Below are 25,954 nucleotides of genomic sequence, written 5' to 3'. Positions count from 1 at the left end.
ATTCTTTTTATGTTTATTTAAACATATAAAGACATTTTCTAGGCCAATTTTTCAAATATTGGTTCTGATACACAAGACTTAAATCAAGATATCTGTATTCCGGAATGTCTCGAGTGATAAATTGCAATTCGGGTCGTTACAACCCTGCTGCCCGCACCTTCACAGGCCTACAAAGATGAAGCAAATGGTGGAGAAACAACTGGGTTTCAATGGGATACATGGGTGGAAAAATTTGGAACCAACGAAATAATGAAAATCTTGTCCGTTTAAAACAAAACCGCACTCCTGGATCGCAGTAGTACAGAAAACCAGATGCACTGTGTTGTCCATTTTGAAAAAGAATTGGTTCACATTTTACAACATTAATAATCCGAAATTGGCTCAGTTTATTATCGAAAATTTCGTCCAATCGATAAACCACAAGATTGCGATACAATGAAAAGATAGGAGTGTGTCATAACAACTTGGAGTAGTGTTCGAAATCAGACACACATTTGGCCTAGGTGATGTAAATACGAGGCATGCATACTGCACAGTGCACACTGAATGAAAAGAATATAACATAAAGGAAAATCAACAAAATGAGGTGGCATGTGACGTAAGACGAGATCGATATGTCAGGTCGTGGTCAGGTAAACTTTAGGGATAACTACTGACCAGTATTCATTCACTACATATTGAATGTGCACAACTGCACATGCTTGATGACTGTAGGGTAGCCAGCGAGATACTGTTCCACAATACATGTCCGGCAAATTTGATAGAGCGATGATCTTTCATGTCGACCACATGATGGTTAGACCAGTGATTCCCAACCTTTTTCGGCTCATCGCCCCCTTCTGAAGCTCGACACCGATCATCGCCCCCCAAATATTGGGAAACTAAAAACATCACTTCGTCAGCCCCCCCAAACATTGGTCTTTGGCCCCATAGGGTGATAAACCAAACTGCATATCCCCCTCAGCCAGTGGGCCTTTTGTCGCTACATATCAGCTATACCCTATTTCATGTACTGTTTGGTGAGTCACCGTATGTCCCCTAAACGCGCGAAGTGCGACAAATCTATACAACTCATGTTTGAATCGGTCAATATGGTCGGGAATCGCATATATATCGCTATCAATTTTTTATCCTCTTTCTGCTCGCGTAATCAGATTTACCGGTAGAGCTAAGTGTGGTGTATTGGAAAAGGTAGGACCCTTAAATAATAATTAAAGTCCTTCCGGCGGAATCGCTGTTATATTGACTTCGTTACATGATGCTATTTCGTGACCTCCTATATCTGCTATGTCAGAAGAAATGGAAGTCGTCAAAACGTACCAAACTAAAAGACGCACATGATTTCAAATTGGTATTTCTGTAATGGCATATAATTTTTTCCTTGCGGGATGGCATTTGTCCTGTAGGGTTAAGGTAGCCAGGACAGAAACATTCGACGCCAGCCATTGAGGTGCCTATGGACAATTAAACATACATGTATATCGAAGTTTCCTGTCAGCACAAGGGCATTCCTTTTCAGCCAAGGCCTTCTCGCTGCTGATCGTTCTGTCACACTTCTCGGAGTCGCATGTTATATGGCCTCTAACTTTATATGTGTTGGTGAGTCGTGGCGCAGTAATGACCGACGCCGAAGCCTACCATTTCCATAAATCATGCGTATTTTTGTTGGTGATGGGTACCCCAAAATCAAGATACATTATATTATTAAATCGCGCCCAACGCGAAAAATTTCTGAAAAAGTTGCATGAATTTTTAAAAGATTACTCTATAATTAATGTTAATTCACGAAATAATTTTGGGCCCTCCTCGAGTTCGGGCCCCTCACCCCCAATTGGGGAGTTTGGGATGCGGTAGTTACGGTCCCGACTCCAATATAGCCGTTTTAATGCGCCATCGCTCCCCTATCGCCCCCTTTGTTGCTTTCGCCCCCTTCGTCCGTTTTCGCCCCCCTAGACTGCCAAATCGCCCCCTGGGGGGCGATATCGCCCACGTTGGGAACCACTGGGTTAGACGAAGACATGTGGGTGTTGTAATTTATGCGCTTTTGATTTCGAGGTAAAGAAGTTATTCAAATTTTAGGCAGGTATCAACTACGGTTACTCAAGAGATTCTATCACGGTGTGATGACCAAGCAGTGTGTCGGGGCCTACGATTATCGTAGGCACCGAGTGTGCATTAGGGCTGTTCAAAAATAACTTTTTTTCCCGGATTCCAGCCATTCACTGATTAAATTGTCAGGTTACCCTAAAAAAACGCTGCACACCAAATTTGGTTCAATTCTAACAAGTATAGGACTCCGCAGATCCAATTAAATTTTTTAATTTATTATGGAAAATTAAAAATAAAAATTTTTCAAATTTTTTTGCCAACCCCATGAAATTGTTGAGCTGTCTTCAAAGACGTTGCAAAACAAATTTGAGTCAATTCCGACCAGTAGAAGCGGAGTTATGTGAGCTTTTCGATGATAATTCTCGGATTATCCCTGATTTTTCAACGAAAAACTCACATAACTCCGCTTCTAATGGTCGGAATTGACTCAAATTTGTTTTGCAACGTCTTTGAAGACAGCTCAACAATTTCATGCGGTTGGCAAAAAAATTTGAAAAATTTTTATTTTTAATTTTCCATAATAAATTAAAAATTTTAATTGGATCTGCGGAGTCCTATACTTGTTAGAATTGAACCAAATTTGGTGTGCAGCGTTTTTTAGGGTAACCTGACAATTTAATCAGTGAATGGCTGGAATCCGGGAAAAAAAGTTATTTTTGAACAGCCCTAGTGTGCATTTGTGCAATGTTAATATTACGACCGACAACTCCACAATCACAAGATAAATTACAGAAAATAGAGTAGGAGTAGGACATACACCAAATCATGTAGCCTAGCAACGCAATGGTACACACTATCTTCACAAGCATCATATGCATACCACGCGTGCAGGCGTGTGGCCAGCCAAAAGAGACGGTGGATGAGAAGTGGTAATTTGAACGTACAGAAAATGTACTAAAGTCCAGTAGAATAATTTCGGAATAAATTTACGTGCAAATGATAATGCAACAAGGATCAGAGCATATTGTTCGTGTTAACGACTCTACGCGCATGAACATGTCAGAGACCTTGCCAGGCTTTTTCAAGTCTTGCACCACCCCACCATGCTGTCCCGGAAAGGCTGAGCGCCAAGCGGAGAAGCCACGGATACCAGTTTAACAGATCAGGTCTTTGGTTTGACCCAGCCGGGGACTGCTGATCAAGTGGTCAGAAGCTCCAACATTACAGTAATGAAACTTTTCATCTTTTCCTAAAGAGTTAGAATTATAGCCACACCGTTTTTCCAAATTAGATTACAATATGAATTACTGAATTTGTAAAAACTTAAAAATTGAAGTTCAGTTAGTAACAAATCAGGGTTCATCCTCATAAACAAGAGAATAGCAATGTATGTACACTGTACAGCGAGCTTGACTGGTTTCACATTTTTGTTCACATGTGTTTTCAACACTTGTTAAGCTTATGCAATTTCATTTCATACATTGTCAGGCTTGGAGTGTATTCAGAAGTAGTGAGTCTTCATTTTCGGGCGTTTCGCACACTTCAACGTCATTGGCGCGCAGATGGACAGTATGGACACGCATGTGCATTATCAGGCCACGCCGGGAGAACGATTTCCCGCACATTTCACATGTCTCTTTCCTTTCAGAATGTGATTGCTGGTGCTTTTTCAAGGAACGCGATTCACCCAATGACTTTCCGCAGACGTCACATTTATAGGTACCAGCATGCAATTGCATGTGTCGCATCAATGAAGATTGTGAAGCGTACTGATTTTGGCAGATTTCGCATCCATATTTTTTGCCTCTCACATGAAGTTTCAAATGGTGTCCCATGCTTATCGCTGAACTGAACGACTTTCCGCATATTTCACAATCAAAACTTTTAATGCCTTTGTGTCTTTGAATGTGTTCCTTCAAATATTTTTGCGTAGCGAACGATTTCTTGCACACATCGCATTCATAATGATTGATATCAAGATGGCATTTAAAGTGGTTATTCATAACAGGAAGTGAACCGAACTTTTTACCGCAGACTTCGCATTCGTGGATTTTGTCACCATGTATGCTCATGTAGTGAGTCTTCAAGGTATCTTTGTTAACAAACTCCTTTTGGCATAAATCACATTTATATTGTTTGAAGTCAGTAACCTTCCCAAACATACTGTAACATTTTATACCTCCCGTATGGATTTCCAAGTGCTTTCTCACATCATTCACTGTAGCAAACCACTCTCCGCATATTTCACAATCAAATTTTTTAACGAGTTTGTGTCTTTTAATGTGTGTATTCAAATATGCTTGTGTAGAGAACCTTTTCTTGCACGTAACACATTCGTATTCATTGGTGTCCAGATGGCATTTAAAATGGAATCTCCTCTGAGAAAGTGAACGGAACGTTTTACCACATACTTCACATTCGTCATTCTTGGCCTCACTATGTACATTAATGTGATGAGTGTTCAAATTACTCTTGTCACGGAACTCTTTTTGACATAAATTGCATTTATACGGTTTTATTCGGGCGTGGATTAGTTCATGTTGCTTCAAATTTCGTTTTCGAGGAAACATCTTTTGGCATAAAACGCATTGATGTTTTTTGACGCCAGTAGCCATTGATATCGGTGGTTTCATATTCCCAGATGTAGAGGAAGATTTTCCGCAACTCACAAAGTCACTTTGCTTTCGGCCGGAAGTTTCAGAAATATCTTCTGCAGTAGTATGAACTTTCTCATGGGTTTGTGGCCTTGAATACGCGGGAACTGCTTGTTCACAGTTGGTCACAGTTGTGACCGTCATTTTGCTACATCTCTGAGCATGATTCGGAATGTCGCCGGTTCCATATACGCTTCGGATTCCATTGAGTGTGTAATCATCGTCTACATTCTCAATTTTAATGCTCATTGTATTCCACATACTCTACACGACGCATAAATCGCCTGTTATACTATCCGCTGTCAGCAAAACTGTAACGGAAACGCGATATAAATTCAAAGGTAAATTTTGCAACTAAGGCTGGACACATTGATTCGAGTGCTGGAATTCAAATTTAGTAACAACTAACAATTGTTATTATTCGAATCGAGTAGCAATAGACGATTCTTTCCAGTACTGAAACTACACGTACAATTTCGCAAAGAACTATCTCATCATTGATACTGATTTCTTAACGTGAAAGTCTTAAAATCCCAAGAGGTCGTAGGACAGAGTTTTTGGAAACGACATTTCTGTGAAGTCCTAAACTTCGTGCACCAGACTAGATAATTCTAATCTAATTTGTGAAGTGTTACTTTTCGCTGATTCTAATCGAGTTTGTGAAATATTTCTATGCCGTAATTTTAAGTCTTATGTAATTTCTGGTTATCTTATAAATGCTACAAGATAACTGTATAGCGGGAAACGAGCCAAGCTTGCTGTACTGACATTTGCTATTATCATTCTCATGAATAACTTTTCAAGCATTAAATGAGTCCAGTGTACATGCCAAAATTTCGTGCTATAATAAGTTCGCTTCAACTGGTTGGAATTGAGCCAAAATTGTTGAAATTGTGTTTTTAGGCAACTTGACAATTTCAAGATGAAAGGGGAATTTGAAAAACAAAATCATTTTTTATCTTAGATTTCATATTTTACAAGTTCTGTAGCTTCACTGTTACACGTTAGAATTGAGCCGAATTTGGGGTATAGCGTTTTTTTCAGTGTCCTATATGGTGTGGACACAAGCAAATCTCACAGCTCAGTGAAAGTGGTCTACGTCACACTTTCCATTTGGTCAAAGGCAATTTGACGGTAATTTTTGACCAGCTTTCCGAGCTTTCAAGTTGATAAAACTGGTATCAATCGAAAGTTACCGCTGTGCTAATTACAAAATATAAATTTTATTCAGCTTGTGGTCATGGAACCCCCCAAAATGAGCCTCGAATGTTGCATTGTAACGGAGTTTGGTATTGTGACGCAACGATGCTGTCTGGGAGCAGGTGAGAAGCAGAGCATACCGCAAACGTATTGGCCATTGTTTCACAACCGATTAAGCATTCACACCATCCCTCCACACTTGCTCCTGAGCTGCTCAGACGGCATTTATAACAATGGATGTCGTGTTGAAAGCTATCTTCAAGTTTTGCGCCATGAACCAGGTAGGCTATTTAATTAAATCAGAATTAGAATTATAGCTACACAGTCAGAGTTGTACAAACTGCCAATTTAGTTAGTTACTGGTCAACTAACCAACGATTTTTTGAGTAGTTCTAGTTGCTGATTTCGAAAATTGATTAGTTGTAGGTTTAGTTCCGGATTTTAAAAATAGTGTTGTTCTAGTTGGAGCTGCGGGTTTTAAAAAATGAGTAGTTCTAGTTGCGCTTTTTGAAAATCCAGTAGTTTGTAAAAGTCTGTGCACAGTTTATATTTTCAATTCAGATTTGAATTATAACTATAGCTACACCATATTACCAAATTAGATAAGAAAAAGAATTGCTAAATTTGTAAAAACTTGGGAATTGAATCAATTTCAGTTTGTATTAAATGACAGTTCGTTCTCACAAACAAGAGAATGGTAAATATCTTCATAGCTCACATTATACAGTTCTCTTGTGCATTTCCAGGGGAGTCAAACATGGGATCAAAATTAGAATTGAAGCATAGAAACATTTCACAAATTATATTAGCATTAAATAACCGGCATTTCACTCGCATTCGTCTAATTACGCAAGTCTGCCACTGAAGCAGACCACAGTGCATGTGAGCAATGGATTTGGAAATAAATCGGAATTGAATAATGTTACACATATGAAATGCAGATTCGAACAACTCTTTGGAAATTATTTAAATTTGAGAACACAATTCAAAATTGTCACAAATAATGAAGTCAGTACAGGCATTCGTTTGTTTTCAACACTTGGTTGATTTATGCAGGTTCTTTTACATTACCACGCTTGGAGCGTATTTGGAATTAGTGAGCGTTCGATTGTGCTTTAACAGAGAACATTTCCGGGCGTTTCGTACACTTCAACTTCTTTGACATGGATATGCATGTACTTTCCAGGTTGGATGGGGTGAACGATTTTCCCGGATAATTTACAGCGTCTTGAATACTTGGAGTCACTATGTCGATGCATGTGAAGATACCAATTTTTTCTTGCAGCAAACTTTATCTGGTATATTCCGCACTAGTTCCGCGCCGATGGACATGCATGTGCTTTTTCAGACCAGATGGGGTGAAAGATTTCCCACACATATCACATGTTTCCTTCCTTCCAGAATGGCGTTGCAAGTGCCTTTTGAAGCCGCTCATTTGGTTCAACGATTTACCACAGACGTCGCATTTATAGGTACCAGCGTGCAGGTGCATGTGACGCATCAACGTCTGTTTTGAAGAGTATCGCTTCTTGCATATTTCACATCCATATTTTCGTTCTCCCATGTGACGTTTCAAGTGGCTTTTCATGCAAGTCACTGTAGCGAACGACTTTCCACATATTTCACAATAAACATTTTTAATGCCTTCGTGTCTTTGTAAGTGTTCATTGAAAGAATGTGGCGTAGTGAACGACTTTCCACATATTTCGCAATCAAGATTTGTAATGTGTCTCCGAATGTGTTCCTTGAAAGATTGCTGCGTAGTGAACGTTTTCTTGCACACATCGCATTCGTAATCATTGATATCCAGATGGTGTTTCAAGTGTTTCGTCATAAGAAGACGAGTAGCGAACGTTTTACCACAGACCTCGCATTCGTGATTTTTTTCACCATGTACTTCCATGAAGTGAGCCTTCAAAGTATAATAACTGAAAAATTTCTTTTGACATAAAGCACATTTGTATTGTTTGAAGTCGGTAACATTCCTAAACGTAGCGGAAGATTCAATGCTTCTCGTATGGATTTTCAGGTGCTTTCTCAAATTAGTCACTGTAGAAAACCACTGTCCGCACACTTCACAATCAAATTCTTTAATGCTTTTATGTGTTTTAATGTGTAACTTCAAATATTTTTCTCTCGAGAACTTTTTGTTGCACGTAATACACTCGTATTCATTGGTATCCCGATGGCATTTAAAATGGTATTTCATATAACGAATTGTACGAAATGTTTTCCCGCAGATTTCACATTCGTGATCTCCAGCCTCACTGTGTACATTATTGCGGTGAGCACTCAAATTACTTTTGTTACCAAACGCCTTCTGGCATAAATCACATTCATATGGTTTCACGCCGGCGTGAATTAGTTCATGTGCCTTCAAAGATTTTTTACTGCTATACATCTTTCGGCATAAAATGCATTGATATTGTTTGACACCAGTAGCCGTCGATATCGCTGGTTTCATATTGCTAGATGTAGAGGAAGATTTTCCGCAAATCACAAGGTTACTTTGCTTTTGACCGGAAGTTTCAGAAATATCTCCCGCAGTAGTATCAATTTTTTCGAGGGCTTGTGGCTTTGAATACGCGGGAACTGCTTGTTCACAGTTGTAACCGTCATTTTGCCAACAGTATTTCACAGTTGTAACCGTCATTTTGCTACATCTCTGAGCATGATTCGGAATGTCGCCGGTTCCATATATGCTTCGGATTCCATTGAGTCTGTCTTCATCGTCTACATTCTCATTCTCATTGCATTCCACATACTATACACGACACATAAATCGCCGGTTTTACTATCCACTGTCAGCAAAACTGTAACGGAAACGCGATATAAAGTCGAAGGTAAATTTTGCAACTAACGCTGGACACAATGATCCAAGTACTTGAATTCAAATTTAGTAGCAATCGTTATGATTTGAATCGTGAAGTAAGAGATGATTCTTTGCAATACTGAAATTACACGAACATTTATGCAAAGAACTATCTTAACATCGATATTCCGACATGGAATCTCTGATATCTCAATAGGTATAGGTCGTATCACCGACTAAAAGAGCTGGGAAAAATCGAGTATCCGAGTGAATCGATTCTGAATCGAGTATTAGGCTTTGAGTCGAGTATCACTCATTATGATGTCAGAACAGTATGAATGCTATGGAAAGCTCAAATATGCACCGTTTATGCTACCATGGCAAAGGCTATAAATTCTGTTAGTGGTAAACATTTGTTGAATAATCCTGTTTACACGTAAAATGGTCGAGACGACAGATTTCGTGTTGTCGAGAGAGGCCGTTTGGCGTTCGCACTTTGATTTGGGTGACGTTAAATTGGTATGGACTCTAGCTAGATCACCAGATATCTGGTGATCAAAAAGTAACAAGCATCAGGCACACAAGAATACCCCTCAAGATTACCGGACCACGACCTGACCTATGGATCTCGCCTTCCATGACATGCCACCCCATTTTTGTCGCTTGCATTTTCTATACTATCTTCTTATACATTCCATTAAGTGTGCATGCCTCCTCTTTACATACCAGTCAGTCAATACAAGTCAGCCTTCAGGATTACCAGACCACGACCTAACATCGATCTCGCCTTCCGTCGCATGCCACCTCATTTTGCCGCATGATTTTTCTATTCTCTGATTTACTTTTCATTCATTGTGCATGCCTCTTCTTTACTTCGCCTAGGCCCTAGGCCAAGGTGGATGTCTGATCTTGAAGACTACTCCAAGCCGTTTCGACATCTTCCTATCTGTTCATTGTTCGCAGTTTTGCGGTGTTTTGAAATTATGAAAATATTATTAAAACTGATTGATTACATCGCCTAGGGCAGCGGTTCTCAACCGGGGGTCCGCAAAGCATTTCCAGGGCGCCCGCGAAGCCTCCAATAATTTGCAAAATGGTTGATGATGACCTAATTTGTATTTTTTAAATTAAAGAAGTCACGAGGAAAACTCGCTTCATGACTGTTAAAACTTAGGACTCACATAAACAGAAACGCCGTCTGATATGAAATATTATGCTGTGCAAACTCATTTTAATTTCCAAGCTGACATATTTCCAAATTGCCTACTGATACTAACATATTGCTGTGATTAGAGACGTTTTGGTGGGGTTTGTTTCCAAAATTCCATTTCTCCTGGGATACACATAACCGCTATTCCAGAATAACTTCAACAGGAGCTGCGAGATACACGAGGCTCGGCGTTATATGTTCATTAAAAATCTGCTTCTCAAATTTTTGTGCCATATATGTTGCAATCATACCCAAAGGTGTCGTCGGAAGCGCTCCACGTCATTATTACATTCGACAGCACTTATCTTCGTGGAAATAGATTTTCCGCGCTCATTGATATCAAATCCATGATGCGGATTTTCAAGACACGACCGCGTATTTCAAGTCAATCAACTACAAAACTCGATTTGAAATGATAAAAGTCTTCCCAATTTCTACGTACATAGTATGATGGTGATGGTGTTTTTTAGGAAAAGTCATTTTGTTGATGTTTTAGCACTAGCCAACAGTTATAATATTTGCACAAGACAGATGACGGTTGCACGAAAATTGAGCTAACTTTGAACTAAAACGGGAGGGGATCCGCGGGGGTCCGTGACGGTGCAAAGGTTGAGAACAAATGGCCTAGGGCAATTGTGGGTGTCTGATTCCAAAAACTACTCCAAGTCGTTTCGACACCTTCCTATCTTTTTCATTGTATCACAATTTTTGTGGGGACACTGTAAAACCCGCAGAACTTGCAAAACCCTCAAAACTCGCAAAAGCAAGGCATACTCCGGTAATTGTGAGTATCTTTTACAGTATTGTCGCTGTATGGCCTCAAGATATCATGGTGTATTGAGTCGATAAAAATTGCTAATAAACCGAACAGAACCAGTTAGTACCTAATCATTATATGGACTTTCAGGGGCCACACATACCTCGGCAAGTCGGCATATCATACTGAGTCTTAGCAATATTGATATATGAAAATGGAATTAGCTCTGGCCTTTTGCGCATGCACTCCCATGAATATATTGCATAATGTGTTGTAGGAGGCTATTGTGTGTCTCTCAAAGGACGCAATACGCAAATAAAATTGCAACTTACTGTAATAAGGGCCGTAATAAGCGTGCATCAAGCCTATAAGCGAGACACTCGTCACCTCAATGATCAATCTGTTTGTTATTATTGTTCCGGTTGACGGACAAATAAAATCTCCTTCTATCTCTCCCTCTCTCTCTCTCTCTCTCGCTCTCTCTCTCTCTCTCTCTCTCGCTCTCTCTCTCTCTCTCTCTCTCTCTCTCTCTCTAGCGACCATTCTAACCGCGATAGGCGGCTTTTGTTTGTTTCAATCAATCAGGCTTATTAATATTTTCATCGTTTCAAAACTTCACAAGACTGCGATACAATGAAAATATAGGAAGGCGTCGAAACAACTTGAAGTAGCCTTTAAGATCAGACACCCACCTTAGCCTAGGCGAAGTAAATAAGAGGCATGCGCACTGAATGAAAAGTAATGCAGAGAATATAAGGCGCAAGCGACAAAATGAGGTGGCATGTGGCGGAGGGCGAGGTCGATATTAGGTCGTGGTCCGGTAATCCTGAAGACTGGCTAGTATTGACTGACTGACTGACTCGTATGTAAAGAGGAGGCATGCACACTGAATGGAATGTATATTTAAACAAGAGAGTTCGTGTATCATCTAAAAATAGTACATTGAACGCTCTCGTATTCGACATTGCGTGCTGGTGACGTCATATTTTGTGTTACTATTGTTGATATACGCTGTCCTTTTGAATTCTCTACTAGTTGCTGACGATTACCCCTGACGAGTGTCAGCCGAAAATATTCGGGTTCATTTCAATATGAATATACTATTCGATTGTTTATTTATTTTGGCATATATTGTTCATATGAACCCATCAGAAACAGATATTAACCGCCTGTAAAGTCTAAAGGCGTTGTCGTCACCTCTCAGAATTTGTTATCGTGTTATCAAAGTGTACCGAATGATTCTGATTACAACTGGTCTTATCGTCATTTTATTAAAATTTATATTGAAGCATATATATATATATATCGTCTTTCAATTAAATAAAAGGGCAAAAGAAAACAGGAAACAAACGAACATCAAGATAATGAGTTTTCGGCCCTTATTAAGCGCCTCCATCGTGGGCGGTCGTGGGCGTCTTCGAGCGATAGCCCGCGTTGCGCTAGCTCGGTCTCTATTGTTGAGCGCCATGTGGTTCTATTCCAGCCACCTCTGCGCCATGGCTCCGTCGGAATGTGGTTGATGATGGCGGCGGCTGGTTGATCGTCTTGATGCCGCACTAGATGACCGATTAAGCGTAAGCGTCGTTCAGCAGCCAGCAAACGGCATGGGACTGTTTTTGTTAGTTTGCGCAGAGCATTGGTGGATATGTGCTCCGGGTGGTGGATGCCGAGTGCGTAGCGGAGGAGTGCATCGTAGTTGGCGTTGAGTGTCTTAGCCAGCTTTTCTGTCATCGTGAGTGCTTCTATTCCGTAGAGAAGAACCTGCTCGACAGTGGCACGGAAGATGCGGGTCTTGAGCTGGGTTGAGGCACTTGAGTGGAAGAGGCTATGTAGCCGTCTTGCCGCGCCCCAGGCCTTTGCTCGCCTCGCCTTGAGCGCTTTTCCAGAGTCAGCGACGTCAATACCGAGGTATACAAAACTCGTTACATACTTGAGATCGATATCTCCCAGTTGAATTGGTGTCGCGTTCGCTGGTAGAGCTGGTATGGCCAGAACTATAGGCTATGGTTGAAGTTCTGTACCTCCCAAGAAGCTCTTTAAAATTTATATCAAATCAATCCATTACAAGATTGCGATATAATGAAAAGATAGGAATGATAGGAGGTTGCCGAAGCGATTTGGAATAGTCTTTTAACAAATCAGACACCAACCTTGACCTACAGAATGCAAATGAGAGGCATGCACTTGTACACTGGATTTAGGAAGGATAACATAAAAGGAAGCAACTAAAATCTATGGTGTATGGGTCGGTAATATTGAGGGCTGACTAGTATTTATACGAATATGCGCAGTTTTGTGGTGTTTGGAAACGATGAAAATATTATTAAAACTGATTGATTGATTGATTGCCTGTATGGGAATTTGAGCTGACACCTGCCACTTATTCAACCGATATATTTTCCATCCTGATTCCAATAGTCTTTTGCGGTTCATCCACGTGCGAATACCTCTATCATTCACTAAGCTCGCACCATCTATCAGACGTGAGATACGCCTGGCCGATGCTCGATGACTCAGACAGCGAGTGATAAAGCACCGGTTACCAACACTCAGCTATATAAACAACCATTGTATGGTCGCGACCCAAATTACAGATCACTATCTGACGGTAAGCTATACTACTACTGCTACAACTACTACTACTCTACTACTACTACTACTACTACTACTACTATAGTAATCTATCCAAATTCCGATTTTAAAATGTTCCGTGGGCCACCACTAAATTTACTTTGGTGATTCTATTTCAATATAATATGTGCGCTGATCAGAGGATGTGGCCTATCAGTACTTCTACTTTTTTGAAGTATACAGTAGTTTTCCACTACTTGGGTACTTACTCAAGTAGATTTAATTTCCCGCTACTTCTACTTCGTAATATTTTGTGATCTACTTCCTTACTTTTCGCTATTTTCAGTTTGTCAAAATAGTTTAATATCCTCCAATCAGAAAGATAGCCTGAGGAATTTCGGGGCTATTTTCATGGAGTATCGACATTTAATTTTCATAAAAGTTGAGTAAAGCCCAGAATTTTCGTCGCGCTTCGCGCACAGTAGAGTAATATGATTTCACGAACGTATAGGTGACTAAAATTTAGGTAGCTGGTTGCGTGGTTCCGTTTACACCGCATTGTCGCCAATATGATATATATTTTATCACAATAAATATGGCCCATCATAGCGTTTGAAACTACCATTTCACAATCTAGCATTTATACCTATCATATCGTAATCTAGCCAGAAGTGGTCAGTAACGGAGTACTTCTACTTTTTCGAAGTACTCAAGTAGTTTTCTTCTACTTCTGGTACTTACCCAAGTAGATCTTTTTTCACTACTTCTACTTCGTAATATTTTGTGAACTACTTACTTACTTTTCGCTATTTTCAGTTTGTCAAGTAAAAATAGTTTAATCCCCCAATAAGAAAGATAGCCTAAGGAATTTCGGGGCTGTTTTCACGTAGTACCAACATTTAATTTTCATAAATGTTTTAACGAAAGTATCGCTGAATATAATTTAGATACCGGGTTGCGTGGTTCCGTTCACACCGCATTGTCGCCTATATCAAATATTTCATCACAGTAAGTGTGGCCCCTATAACGTTTGAAACTACCGCTTCGCAATCTAGCAATACCTATTATACCTGGCAGCCCATCATGTGTCATAATCTGGAAAAGTGGACTTTGACTTTTTTTAACGTTCGACCTGTTTTAGCAGACCACCGTCGAAACTTTCTGGACAAAAGACATGAAATATATTTTCCGCTTTTTAGTAGTATTTGTATGTTTCTTTCAATAACGAGTATTATACGTTGATTTCTAATTATAGTTTCGGCACTTTTGTCTGGAGAACATACATGTGGAAATATAAAAGCAAGTGTAGTAATGCCTTATTTTTTCCGAAAATAAAGCTACACAATATGGCATTTTTACGATCTGCGATTTTTTAGTTAACGTATACTACTCATGCAAGCTGTTAAAGCCGTATCCGACACAACTTCTCCGTATAGCTCTTCGACTGAACTAGGGGCCTTATAATATGGGGGAGGGCGCCATGCCATGATATCATCTAAAACGGGGTGTTCGAGCAAACAAAGGATTAGTATCGCATTTCCATATCAATACTATAATTTAATCCCATGATGTAGACGACTGCTTATTCTGTCAAAAATTGACACCTCCTGGGCTGCATCAATATGAATCAAGCTCTCTACACCTTCCGCATAGCGCAATTTACAGATTTTCACAGTCCATGCCAAAGGAATTACGGTCGTTTCCACAACTACTTACTTACTTAATTGAGTAGATTTAAAGTCAGTCAATCCTACTTTTACTTCAAGTAGTTTTAGGTTGCTTATGAAAGAAGTACTTCTATTCGTACTTGAGGAGATTTTTTTCGTCGCTACTTCTACTTCTACTTGAGTAGCTTTATGGACTACTTTGACCACTTCTGAATGTAGCAGCCCATGGTGTGTCCTAATCTGGAAAAGTAGACTCTGGCTTTTTTATAGCTTTACACCTGTTTTAGCAGACCACTGTTGAAACTTTTTGGACAACAGACTTGAAATTTATTTTCCGCCTTTATCAATATAATTTGGTCAATATATCAGTATATCTTTTGGATCCTTTTTCAGCCCACGTGATCAGATTAACCCGTAGAGCTGAACGAGGTGGTGCCCTTGAAAACGTAGAGCACGTTAATGATATACGATCACTATATATATACAATATACATCTACGGGGGACCGTTCCAGGGATATCTAGATAGCCCCGGACCGTTCTTATTAATTTCTGTGTTGAATGTTGTTATTTCGTTACTTCCCGCCTGCTAGTCAGAAAATATATTGGTATCACCCAATAATGACAAATAGAATAAACTCTTTCGTGAGACGCACAGGTTGACCTTTCTTGCATCATCATTTTCTCAGATTGTCATTTAGGCGCTTATATGAACATGAGCAATTGATAATTGGACAGCATATCTCACAGGCTAAGCCTTTTACCAAGGTCTCGGCCAGCATGTGGTGGCCATTTTTTCGGCCAAGCTTTTCTCGCCGCTGATGTTTTTGGCAGCATACTTTGCGAAGTCTCATGTTGGTCGAAACTTTATAAGTCTTGAAGTGTCGAGGCGCGCGTTAATGGCCGGCCCGAAAAGCCTATTTCTATATTTCTAAATTCGCTTTTCTTTGGGGTGAATGGGTATCGAGACATGCAGCAATAATCAATATCAATAATCTTAAGATTATATGTTCATATGACACACACAATTTACAATGCGATATACAAGACGCAATGTGATAATGAATAGAAATGAGGATGGCGAAACGACTAGTTGCGGTCTCTCAATCTGACTTTCACCTCGGCCTAATGCCAGATTAAATAATTGCTCGATGTTGATCTTTGGGCGTCCGTCATTTATTCTTTGGACTTCTTTCTCTTTTTCGTTCGCTTACTTAGTTGCTACTTTTCGAGCAATAGTCCTATGTTGACTAAATAAGAGTCATCACTTTAACCCGACTTCCGAGTTATCCATCCCATTTCAGAGGTGATTCCCATCTGCTCCCAAAATACCCACCGCGCTATATTTTTCGTTGATTGTCTTTCCAACTCTGGCGTTCGCTGCATCGGAGTCCAGTTTTTGGCCGCATTCTAACACTTTTTTCGAGAAAAAGAGGAAAAATTCACCAGCGAGGTTTTCTTTTTGCTGAGGACATGCATTTTCAATTTATTGAAAAAATAGGACATGGTAATCGATCCTAACATATCCCTAAGTAATGCCCCGAGGTATTTCGCATTTACTGCGTTGAAAGCGGGGGTAAGCGCCTGCCGCCCGGGCGGCGCGAGTTCAATTCCACGGCGGAGGTTATTCTGGGCTCCCTCCCCCCGCGTCGCTGTTCTTACGGCAACAAAAAGCCTAGCAAAAAAAACACGATGAAAGTGCGCAGAGAAACAGCATGAAAGAGCCGCGGAATAAAGACAAACATCGAAGAAATAACTGCGACATCGGGCACTAGGCCGAGGTGGATGCCGGAATAGAGATTGTAGGGATTGCACCACAATCTCTATAATGTCAGTTTGAGAGACCGCAATTGGTAGTTCCTCGGCATCCTACCATCTGTTCATTACATCATTTTGTGTCTTATCGGATTATAAATTGTGTATGTCTTAATGTTGAGATAAAAATATAATCTGACGATTTATTGATTAATGATTATTGGAATGTAATTCCTTAAGTTACACCAGTCATATTTACTATATACAATGTAGGCTACGGGTGACACCGACCTTCTCGAGTTCAAGATTCAGTATAAATTCAGTGACATCGGGTCTCCCTACCATATAATATGACCCTGGCAATTTAAATATAAAATCTGACGATTTATTGATTAATGATTATTGGAATGTAATTCCTCAAGTTACACCAGTCATATTTACTATATACAATGTAGGCTACGGGTGACACCGACCTTCTCGAGTTCAAGATTCAGTATAAATTCAGTGACATCGGGTCTCCCTACCATATAATATGACCCTGGCAATTTAAATATAAATTATTACACATAATGCTTGGGTGACTCCGGCCTAGAAGACTTCGATCATATCGGGTCTCCCAGTCTATATCGTGTAAAATATAGTTAGGAAAAAAATGTATACTATTGGACATGAATGTTTGTGGACATTGCCTATGTTATATTTCTTGGTTGACGAATAAAAGAATTCTCTCTATGTCCTCATATGTCCAACCGGATTTGCCGGAGCAGAGTATTCAGAAATTTTAGAAATCTGACATTTTCATTTTCGTCGACTGTGATCGATTTTTGTGAACAGTCTTTCCGCAGTTTAAAAACATTGGTATATCTTGACGGGCGACGTTTTTGTAAGAAATATGAGCGAGAAAGCTGCTAGTGATAGTTCATTGTACAATATTCCGTTGAACAGCGATTCTGGGTCCGGTCATGAACTCGAATTTGAAGGCATCGCTTCTGACAATCTTGTGACGACTGAATCTAAACGGGAAATTGGTAAGATTTCACTTCTCTTATAGTTATTAAGCTCGTGTGGGATGTAATCAGAGAACTACTCCAAGTCGCTTTGACGCCTATACCTTCATTGTATCGTAATCTTGCGAAGTGATGTTTAAATAAACCGGAAAATATTACTGTAATAAATGATCTTATGACTGGAAGATTGAAAATTTCCCTGCTGCATTAAGGCTGCAAGCTTCAAATTCGTCGCTAAGTCATGTAATTGCTGCATTTTTCATTGGCCCGTGATTTTATCACTCAATTTTGTTTTATTTATTGGCCTCTTTTGTAAAAAAGTTGAAAAAATTTCTTCTGTTTTTATATGTATCGATGGATGTGCGTGCATTGTGCAATGTGCAGTTGTGCACTGTATTATTGCTATTATTATATGTTTGTCATCATCTCTTTATTTCCGAGGGGTAGCACTAACTTTTAAAACCTTTGTTATATTGGGTTAACCACAATAGATCAATGAATTATGAACTCATTCTATTTCTCTTCTATATAGTAGTATGAAATAATCTGTTCTCTTGCAATGCAAGTCATAGGTGGCGAATTCGAGGACTCATTTCTAATTAAACGCAACTTGAGACAGTATTTAGAAATGTGGTTCGCAGCTTATCCAAATTTGTCGTAAGGGGGTATAAACTCTCTATAAACTCTCTCTCTCAATGAAATGATAATAATGATAATAATAATACAATAATTCCTAGAGAAATGTATGCTATCATTACCGTACTACACTAGGTAGCTGTACACAAGCGGCAATAAAATATAATTGTGAACTGTATGTATAAAAGACGAAGTGCATAGTTGACGCAGTGCACTACTGCAGTTCGAACGCTCGTGTGAATAGAACAGTTTGATTTTGCGCTTGAAAACATATAGCGAGTCTGATACAAAAGGACTGATATTGCCCCAAATAGTGCAATTTTCAAAATTACATCATTTCCATAATAGAGTACCACCGATAATGCCTGGTTGTTGAAACAATTTCACTTATAAAAGCGATTATAATTGATCTAAAATATTTTTTTTTTACTAAAACACATCTTGCATCTATAAATTTGGTTGTTTGACTTCAAAACTGTTCTTTAAGTAAATCTTGTACTCGTTACTTGCTCAAGATGGTATGCTTCTATAGACTACTCCCACGTCTTCTTGGGCAGTTTATTGGCAAATCTACTTACATTTTAAACCCTGGGTGTAGAAAAATATGAAGTAATTCCGGGGATAGTCTGCATCACTTTTACTAGCAAAAATGAGTGAAATAGCCCTGTATCGTGGTAACTGAATATTTATTTGAAGATTGCAATTAGTTATTTTGGGTTAGTCGCGAAAAAGCATAGATTCCCACTTGATACTATAAGTACCGGTAGCCACCTTTGGTGAATTGCTATAAGCAATGAGCGTACTCGGACGAATAGAAACTTTTCAACTTTTCTATATTAGAAGATGGGAATCAAAATTATTGCTACGGTATACAGTTTTTCCAAATTAGACTAGAATTAGAATTATAGTTACACAGTTCATATCCAAATTAGATTAGAATTAGAATTATAGCTACACACAATTTATTTTTTCAAATAACATTCGAATTAGAATTACTAAATTCACGAAGACTTGAAAATTGAATGAAGTTAAATTCATATCAAAGCATAGTTCATTCATCATAAGTATGCGAGAATGAAAAATGTCTGTACCCCGAGCCTGGCTTGTTTCGCACTATATAATTATCCTATAGCATTTCAGGAAAACCAAAATTCGAATTGAAATGAGAGTATCGAAATATTTTACATAGTAGAATGCGATTACTGGTATTTCGAGATGCACCCAAGATGCACTTTTTGAAACAACTCGTGTACTTTTTTGTCGTTTCTATCGACGTAAAAACGTTGACAATCTTGTGCAGATGATTTGGGACAAGATGAAGCCGCAGAGAAAGCGCGTTTAATTTGCCAAGTTCTCGAACTGCAAGACACGCTCGAGGATCTCTCGCAACGGGTGGACTCGGTGAAGGAGGAAAATTTGAAATTGAAATCGGAAAACCAAGTTCTTGGGAAATATATCGAGAATTTGATGTCGAGCTCGTCAGTTTTTCAAAGCACAGGATCCAAGAATAAGAAGAAATGAATGAATCGTGGTTTTAAACTGTTCATGTATTGTCATACGAAGCAAAGACTTGTTGGATATCCGTTTCAACGGAAGCACCTCAATGTCACTGTAAGAATGATCCCTACATGTGCTTGATAGCTGGCCTCTGCAGTTGATCGGTATTAAGTGTCACAATATAACTGCCGTTGTTGTTGCTATTTACACACTAGGAGCACTGATACCCTGCTATACCACATTTTACAGTTAAATATAGTTCAGACTAGGGTTGGGCGGAATCGAGTACCTAAGTGATTCAATACTGTAAGGTTGTAACCAAGTCACAAGGCTCCAATTCACAAGTCAATCTCACTTTTATAGTTTTGACTCTAGTCAGGTCGAGTTATTTCCAATTCCCCACCGAGTCAAGTCCGAGTCAGCGCGAAGAGGGTCGAGTCCGAGTCATGGTATTATGACTCAAGTCCGAGTCATTTGTTGACTATTCAGTTTCTAGTGATAGTCTTGTTAAACCCACTTTCTATAACTCTGTTTTGATATATCGAATGGTTTACATATATAATATACTCATTTTCCTCGCTTTTAGCAGTTTTGGGTCGCGTTTTCAAGTACCAGTACCAATAGATGAAAGCCCAATAGTGGTTGCTCTACTATTTTTGGAAATTACAACGAAATAATAATACTCATTCTCTCATAATACTTACTCATAATAATTCACTCATAATACTCATAAATATACTCATTTTCCTCGCTTTTAGCAGTTCTGGGTCGCATTTTCTTCAAGTACCAGTTCCAATAGATGAAATCCTAATAGTAGTTACTTAACTATTCTTGGAAATTACAACGAAATGTCGGTCATGGCTGTCTGAGTCTCGAGTCACATGACTTGGTTCGAGCCATGCCCAATGACTCGAGTTCAAGTCGAGTCAATACCCAGATTGACTCAATTCGAGTTGAGTCATATCCGTATTTTTAGAAAAGGACTAGAGTCATCAGAAAATCGTGACTCGAGTAAAGTAATTACAACCCTGCAATTCTGGATCGACTTATCACTATTTTGATGTCACGTCAGTATGGAAGATGTGGAAATTTATAATATGTAACTTATGCGACGACAAAGAATATGATGCCAGTTCTATATCACACCAAAGATAATTTGGTATTTTTTCTACCGTACGTAACCTATTTCCTTGCACTTTGCGACTATACTGTGGGGGATCTGATCATAACTTCACGGATCTGTCATTTCCACTAATGTGCGTAGCCTTGTACTGCATGTTCCGTATGCTGCGATACGGCAATCGAGGTTTATAGCCTTCTACCGTGGGTAATAGTATCAAAAGTATAATTTTCGTAATATTAGCTATTAATGGCCAGGATTTCAGTACCCCAAAAAATCATCTTGACTTTATTCAAATTACTTGTATCATTGTGCCCAGCCCTAGTTCGGACACCTTTTATTTTGTACAATGCCACCAGCCCACCACGGTGTCAACGCGGGCCCGGATTCTTCATCTTGTTTTTATGTAGATTGTTGTCGGGGCATTTGTCAAGAGAATTTATTATTGTGCAATAAAATGCTTACAGTCAATGTTGTGAGTCTATGAAAATATAGTTTGGTCCTTGTGGGGAATATGGCTCTGACTTTGCCCTGGGTACTCATCACTTTTGGGTTTTCGAAGTGTGTGAAACTGGAGCTGTGCGGATAGACGTCTGCCGCTTGTGTATAGAGGTGATCAAGTAGTCATCATTGGCACTCATGTGGAAGTAGCGATCTGCCAGTAAGTATTCTATGACAAGCTCTGCCTAAAGTACTGAAAACTGGCAATAGAATTAGTCTAAAATAGTTAACCTGTAGTGCAATGGTTCTCAACCGGGGGCTCCGCGAGACCTCCAAACCTGTGTAATGATTTCTTGCCTAATTTGTATTTTTTCAATCAGGTAAATCACGAGACAGATTGGCCTCATAACCGGTAAAACTTCAAGACTACTATCCTACTGTGCAAACTCATTTTAATTGATAAATTGACAGCGGCCTAATGATACTAAAATATATTGCTCTATGAAGATGTTTTTGGGGGGTCTGTGATAAAATAAAAAGTTCGAGCAGTAAGGTCGATCAGGGTGACTTCAAAATGTTTACAAGTTGTCAGTCTCAGCAGACTAGTGAGTAGTCGCTATGTAAATGGACATTTGCGATCGATTTTCTTCTGTAATATGCATAACCACTATTCAAGAATAACTTCATGATGAGCTGTTAGATAGAAATCGCTAGGCTGGACGTTCATTAAAAAATTTGTTTTTTCTTTCAATTTTGGTGACTTAAGGCGTGAACGGAAGCGTTACGAGTTAATATTACATTCGCCGCCACCTATCATTGTGGAAATGGAATTTCAGCACTCGTTCATATCAAATCAAAAGCACGGGTTTTCGAGACACGACCACTTATTTCAATAAATACACCTGCAAAATTCGCTTTGTAATAATATAAATCGATGCAATTTCTACGTAATCTATGATATTATTTATAAGATTGGTCATTTTGTTGCTGTTTATTACTATCCTACAGTAAAATTTTTCACAAGTCATATGACGGTTGCACGATAATTGAGCTAAATTTGAACGAAAACTTCAGGGGGTCCGTGGGGGTCCCTCACGGCCAAAAGGGGTCCGCGAAGACAAAAAGGTTGAGAACCACTGCTGTAACGAGTATAGTGAAAGCAGGCAAATCTCAGTTGAAGTACTTTGCTATTGGCCACATCTGCTTTTATGCAATGCTGAGTCGTCTCATTTGAAGTTGTTTGTTTTATGGTAATCATGGTGTTTGTCGACCACTATGGTCATTTACACCAGGCCAATAACACATAACATAACATCGTCGATATTCTTCTTTTTATCCGTAACAGCCGACTTATAGCAAGGCCCACTTCTAGGCTTCTTGAAAGACACAGCTTGCGCGGATATGGTGAGCCTAGATAAACCTCCAACACTTAGTATAGGAATTTTGAAGTCGGACTCGAACCCGCAACCATCGGTGTTGTCAGGTAAATTTGTTTATTATAAAATCTAAGGAAGCAGTGACAGAAAACAATTACACGGAGATGACAGAAATCAGTCATTAAATATAACAACAGATCAAAACACCACAAGATTGCGATACAATGAAAATATAGCACGGTGTCGAAGGGACTTGGGGTGAAGTAGTTCTTCACAATAAACCACCAATCGTTGCCCAGAGCGTGTAAGGGGCATGTAATGTACAGGCATGCACACCGAATGAGAAGTAATATAATATAGCATATAAGAGAGAGAGAGAGAGATCGTTATTCCATCCAACCGAAATACAGAGCAAACAGACGGCAACAATGACCATACAGAAAAAAATACGCATGGCAAGAATTCGGTATCGAATACGAATGATCGATACGTCCTTGGAGGGGAAAAAGTCTGACTACACCTGTAACGAATGTTAGGTAAATAGAAAAAATTAAATGATAGAAGCAAAATTAGGCTAGGTAGAGCAATAGCAATAGTCATCGATATGACGACAAGCCCCTGATAGCTTTCATCAGCGCAAAAGTACAGAGGATAGTTCAATGACCAGTAAGATAAGATTTAATCAACCTGTTCGTGAATCCCGGCAAGCGTTTGGTGACATGCTATAGACGTCAGAAAACATCCTTATTTATGCTCAATTACTCATAGGAGGAACGCATGGTTTTATTCTCATCTGCATCAACGCGCTGCTCTGCCGATGGATGCATGTACGAAGGAACCGTAAGGCTATCGAGTCAGCATTACTATTTCATATGTAATGAACTATAACATCCTCGCAGAACGAGATTTTCTTGGTCGCATTCCGAGATCGGATCTCAGGCTTCAAACGTCGGTGATTTGTTTTCGTCACGTCGCTTGTTAAAGACGTCGTCGTAGGTCGACAGGCGCGCATTTCCTGAGTCGTTTTCTGCGCAGTTTCCCTTCTAGGGATGCGCCTGGTTGATATATCTCGAGGATCCATCACAATGCGACGGACGACAGGTCTGCGCGAGCGCTTTTTCGTGTCTTCGACATCCCGCGGGTCATAAACACGTAGCATGGTTGAGTCTGACTGAGAACAACTTGGAAAATTCAAGAAACTGCTATGTATAATACCTTGGTGTTGAAGACGGTATTGCAACTCTTCTGTCGACAATATAAATCGTTCCTATTCCGTAGATTTCACGCGTAAACGTAGTCAAATGCCCTTCGCTTTTTGCACAGCGCGTGTTGTGTCTAAATCGTGTTTTATATTCTCCAGGATGTTTGCCTATGTGTGAGTCGTGTAATCACGTGATGAAAATATTTGTTTGTGCGTCACATGTAGTAGCAAGCTGCTCATCGGCGATTGACGTCAATCGACGACATGATTCGAAACTTGGACGCGAAAATACGCTGATAAGGGAGGATCAACGACCCTACGAGTGCTACAGAACCAACTCTGTATGTGTCTGGTGGGTGGGAGGCTCGGCTTGGGTGGATAGCTTGCTTATCACATTTCACCCGATCGCAATTTTGTATGTATGATTACTATGATATCGATTTGCAAGGTTGGCATATAAATACTCTCTCTAATCAAACAGATCGGCTTGCGCGGGGCTTACACGATGGATTTGAGAACTGTTTTGAAAACCGAGAGTCTATTCGTATGCTACAAGTCTACTCGTAAGTTTTGCTCCTAAAATGCGGACAATACGTGGACGGCCCATACAGTCTTTGTATCGGTGTCTGTCTCAGTTATTCGTCGTAAACACTCATGACAATTACCTCCACTATCGGCAACATTCAATGTGAATTATGATACTTTTTGTTCTATCCTTATACTAACTTGCTATACCAGTGATTCTCCACCTTTTTGTTTTCGCGGACCCCTTCGCACCGTCACGGAAGCCGCGGCCCCCCATGAACTCTCAGTTCAAATTTAGCTCAATTATCGTACAATCCTTGCGTCTCGTGCAAATGATAACTGTAGGCTTAGTGATAAACAGCAAGAAAATGACTTTTCTTGACAATATAAGACCACACTATTCATGTAAAAATTAGGTCGACTTCTTTTATTTCAAAACGATTTCTGCAACTGCATTTCTTGAAATGCGTGGTCGTGACTTGAAAATACGCTCCTTCGATTTGATATGAACGAGTGCCGAAAATCCATTTCCACAAAATAATATAGGCGGTGGCGAATGAATTATTAGTGACGCTTCCGTCGACACATTAGGGTATGATCGCAACAAATATGCCACCAAAATTGAGGAACAATTTTTTTATAATGAACATATAAGACAAGCCTGCTGCTATATCCCAACGTCTATAGACCACACTTGCAAACTTAATGCGAAATCATTGTTTTTGTGTAAAAAGCTCCCTGCATTACTCGGTCAGATGAAAGATGTAGCAATATTTGGCTTTCTTAAATTAGTGATTTGACGACATTTGAGAATACTCGTCTAGAAAGCAAATGCTTCTGAATAACAACAATAAATTAGTCTAATTGTCGCATATACGGTGTCCCCCTAACTTGGTATATTCTGTTGTTATGTTATGTTATGTTAACATTACTCTCCTTTTGTTTCCTATTTGACCAATTCCATATCAGTTATCACTATTACAGAAGCAGTGCGCAGGATATGTTTAAAGCTAAATGTGCATGGAAAGGAGTCTCTGTTATCAAGTACCGCAGTTAGTAAGAAAGCAAGAAGTTGTAGGCTATACTGACTGACTGTTGAAACACGAGTGCGTGGAGAGGATGAAAACAATGTAGAAAATGGAATTCCAAACAATTTCTGATCAAAATCAACTGCAATATTCTTTTTGATTCTCTATGAGCATATCCAGTGTCCGCATTCAAGTCGAAATACAATCAATTTGTACTAAATTAATATTAGTCCGCCTTCAAGATTGCCGGACCCCGACCCAATGTTCCCTCTAATTTTCGAAGAGTCTGCGCACACTCACCAACTCACTGCGCAGACCCTTGGACAACAGTGCGTAAGGACTGAAAAAAGTCATCACTTCGGATTTTTTGCTCGCAACTTAGATTTTCTGTGCGGTGCGCAGAGGCCGTGCAATCACTGCGCAAGTGCGCATTTACGCACGTGCGCAGCT

At 39.6% G+C, this 25,954-nt stretch overlaps 3 protein-coding genes across 3 annotated transcripts; 1 reads left to right on the top strand and 2 right to left on the bottom strand.

Moving 5' to 3' along the window:
- Positions 1 to 313: 313 nt before the first annotated feature.
- On the bottom strand, positions 314 to 4,964 carry LOC145443068 (uncharacterized). Its single transcript, XM_080321065.1, has one exon. The coding sequence runs from the start codon at positions 4,962 to 4,964 to the stop codon at positions 3,534 to 3,536; it is 1,431 nt and encodes a 476-aa protein (XP_080177191.1). The 3' UTR covers positions 314 to 3,533.
- A 50-nt stretch (positions 4,965 to 5,014) lies between these two features.
- LOC145443072 (uncharacterized) lies at positions 5,015 to 11,142 on the bottom strand. Its single transcript, XM_080321068.1, has one exon. The coding sequence runs from the start codon at positions 8,554 to 8,556 to the stop codon at positions 7,195 to 7,197; it is 1,362 nt and encodes a 453-aa protein (XP_080177194.1). The 5' UTR covers positions 8,557 to 11,142; the 3' UTR covers positions 5,015 to 7,194.
- Positions 11,143 to 17,431: 6,289 nt separating this feature from the next.
- Positions 17,432 to 21,404, top strand: LOC145443104 (short coiled-coil protein B-like). The gene is made up of 2 exons (XM_080321108.1): positions 17,432 to 17,701; positions 19,617 to 21,404. The coding sequence occupies exons 1-2, from the start codon at positions 17,566 to 17,568 to the stop codon at positions 19,835 to 19,837; spliced, it is 357 nt and encodes a 118-aa protein (XP_080177234.1). The 5' UTR covers positions 17,432 to 17,565; the 3' UTR covers positions 19,838 to 21,404.
- The last annotated feature ends 4,550 nt before the right edge of the window (positions 21,405 to 25,954 follow it).

This window comes from Botryllus schlosseri, chromosome 7, assembly GCF_051294905.1.
Source record: "Botryllus schlosseri isolate E-star chromosome 7, Bs_hap1, whole genome shotgun sequence".
Taxonomy (NCBI): Eukaryota; Metazoa; Chordata; class Ascidiacea; order Stolidobranchia; family Styelidae; genus Botryllus; species Botryllus schlosseri.
This window is presented reverse-complemented; position numbering and strand designations above follow the sequence as displayed.

Bases quoted from the DNA above. Each gene is read 5' to 3' on its own strand.
- LOC145443068 (XM_080321065.1), bottom strand. From the start codon at position 4,964: ATGTGGAATACAATGAGCATTAAAATTGAGAATGTAGACGATGATTAC.
- LOC145443072 (XM_080321068.1), bottom strand. From the start codon at position 8,556: ATGACGGTTACAACTGTGAAATACTGTTGGCAAAATGACGGTTACAAC.
- LOC145443104 (XM_080321108.1), top strand. From the start codon at position 17,566: ATGAGCGAGAAAGCTGCTAGTGATAGTTCATTGTACAATATTCCGTTG. The intron at 17,702-19,616 runs GTAAGATTTCAC...AATCTTGTGCAG, and splicing joins TGAATCTAAACGGGAAATTG to ATGATTTGGGACAAGATGAA.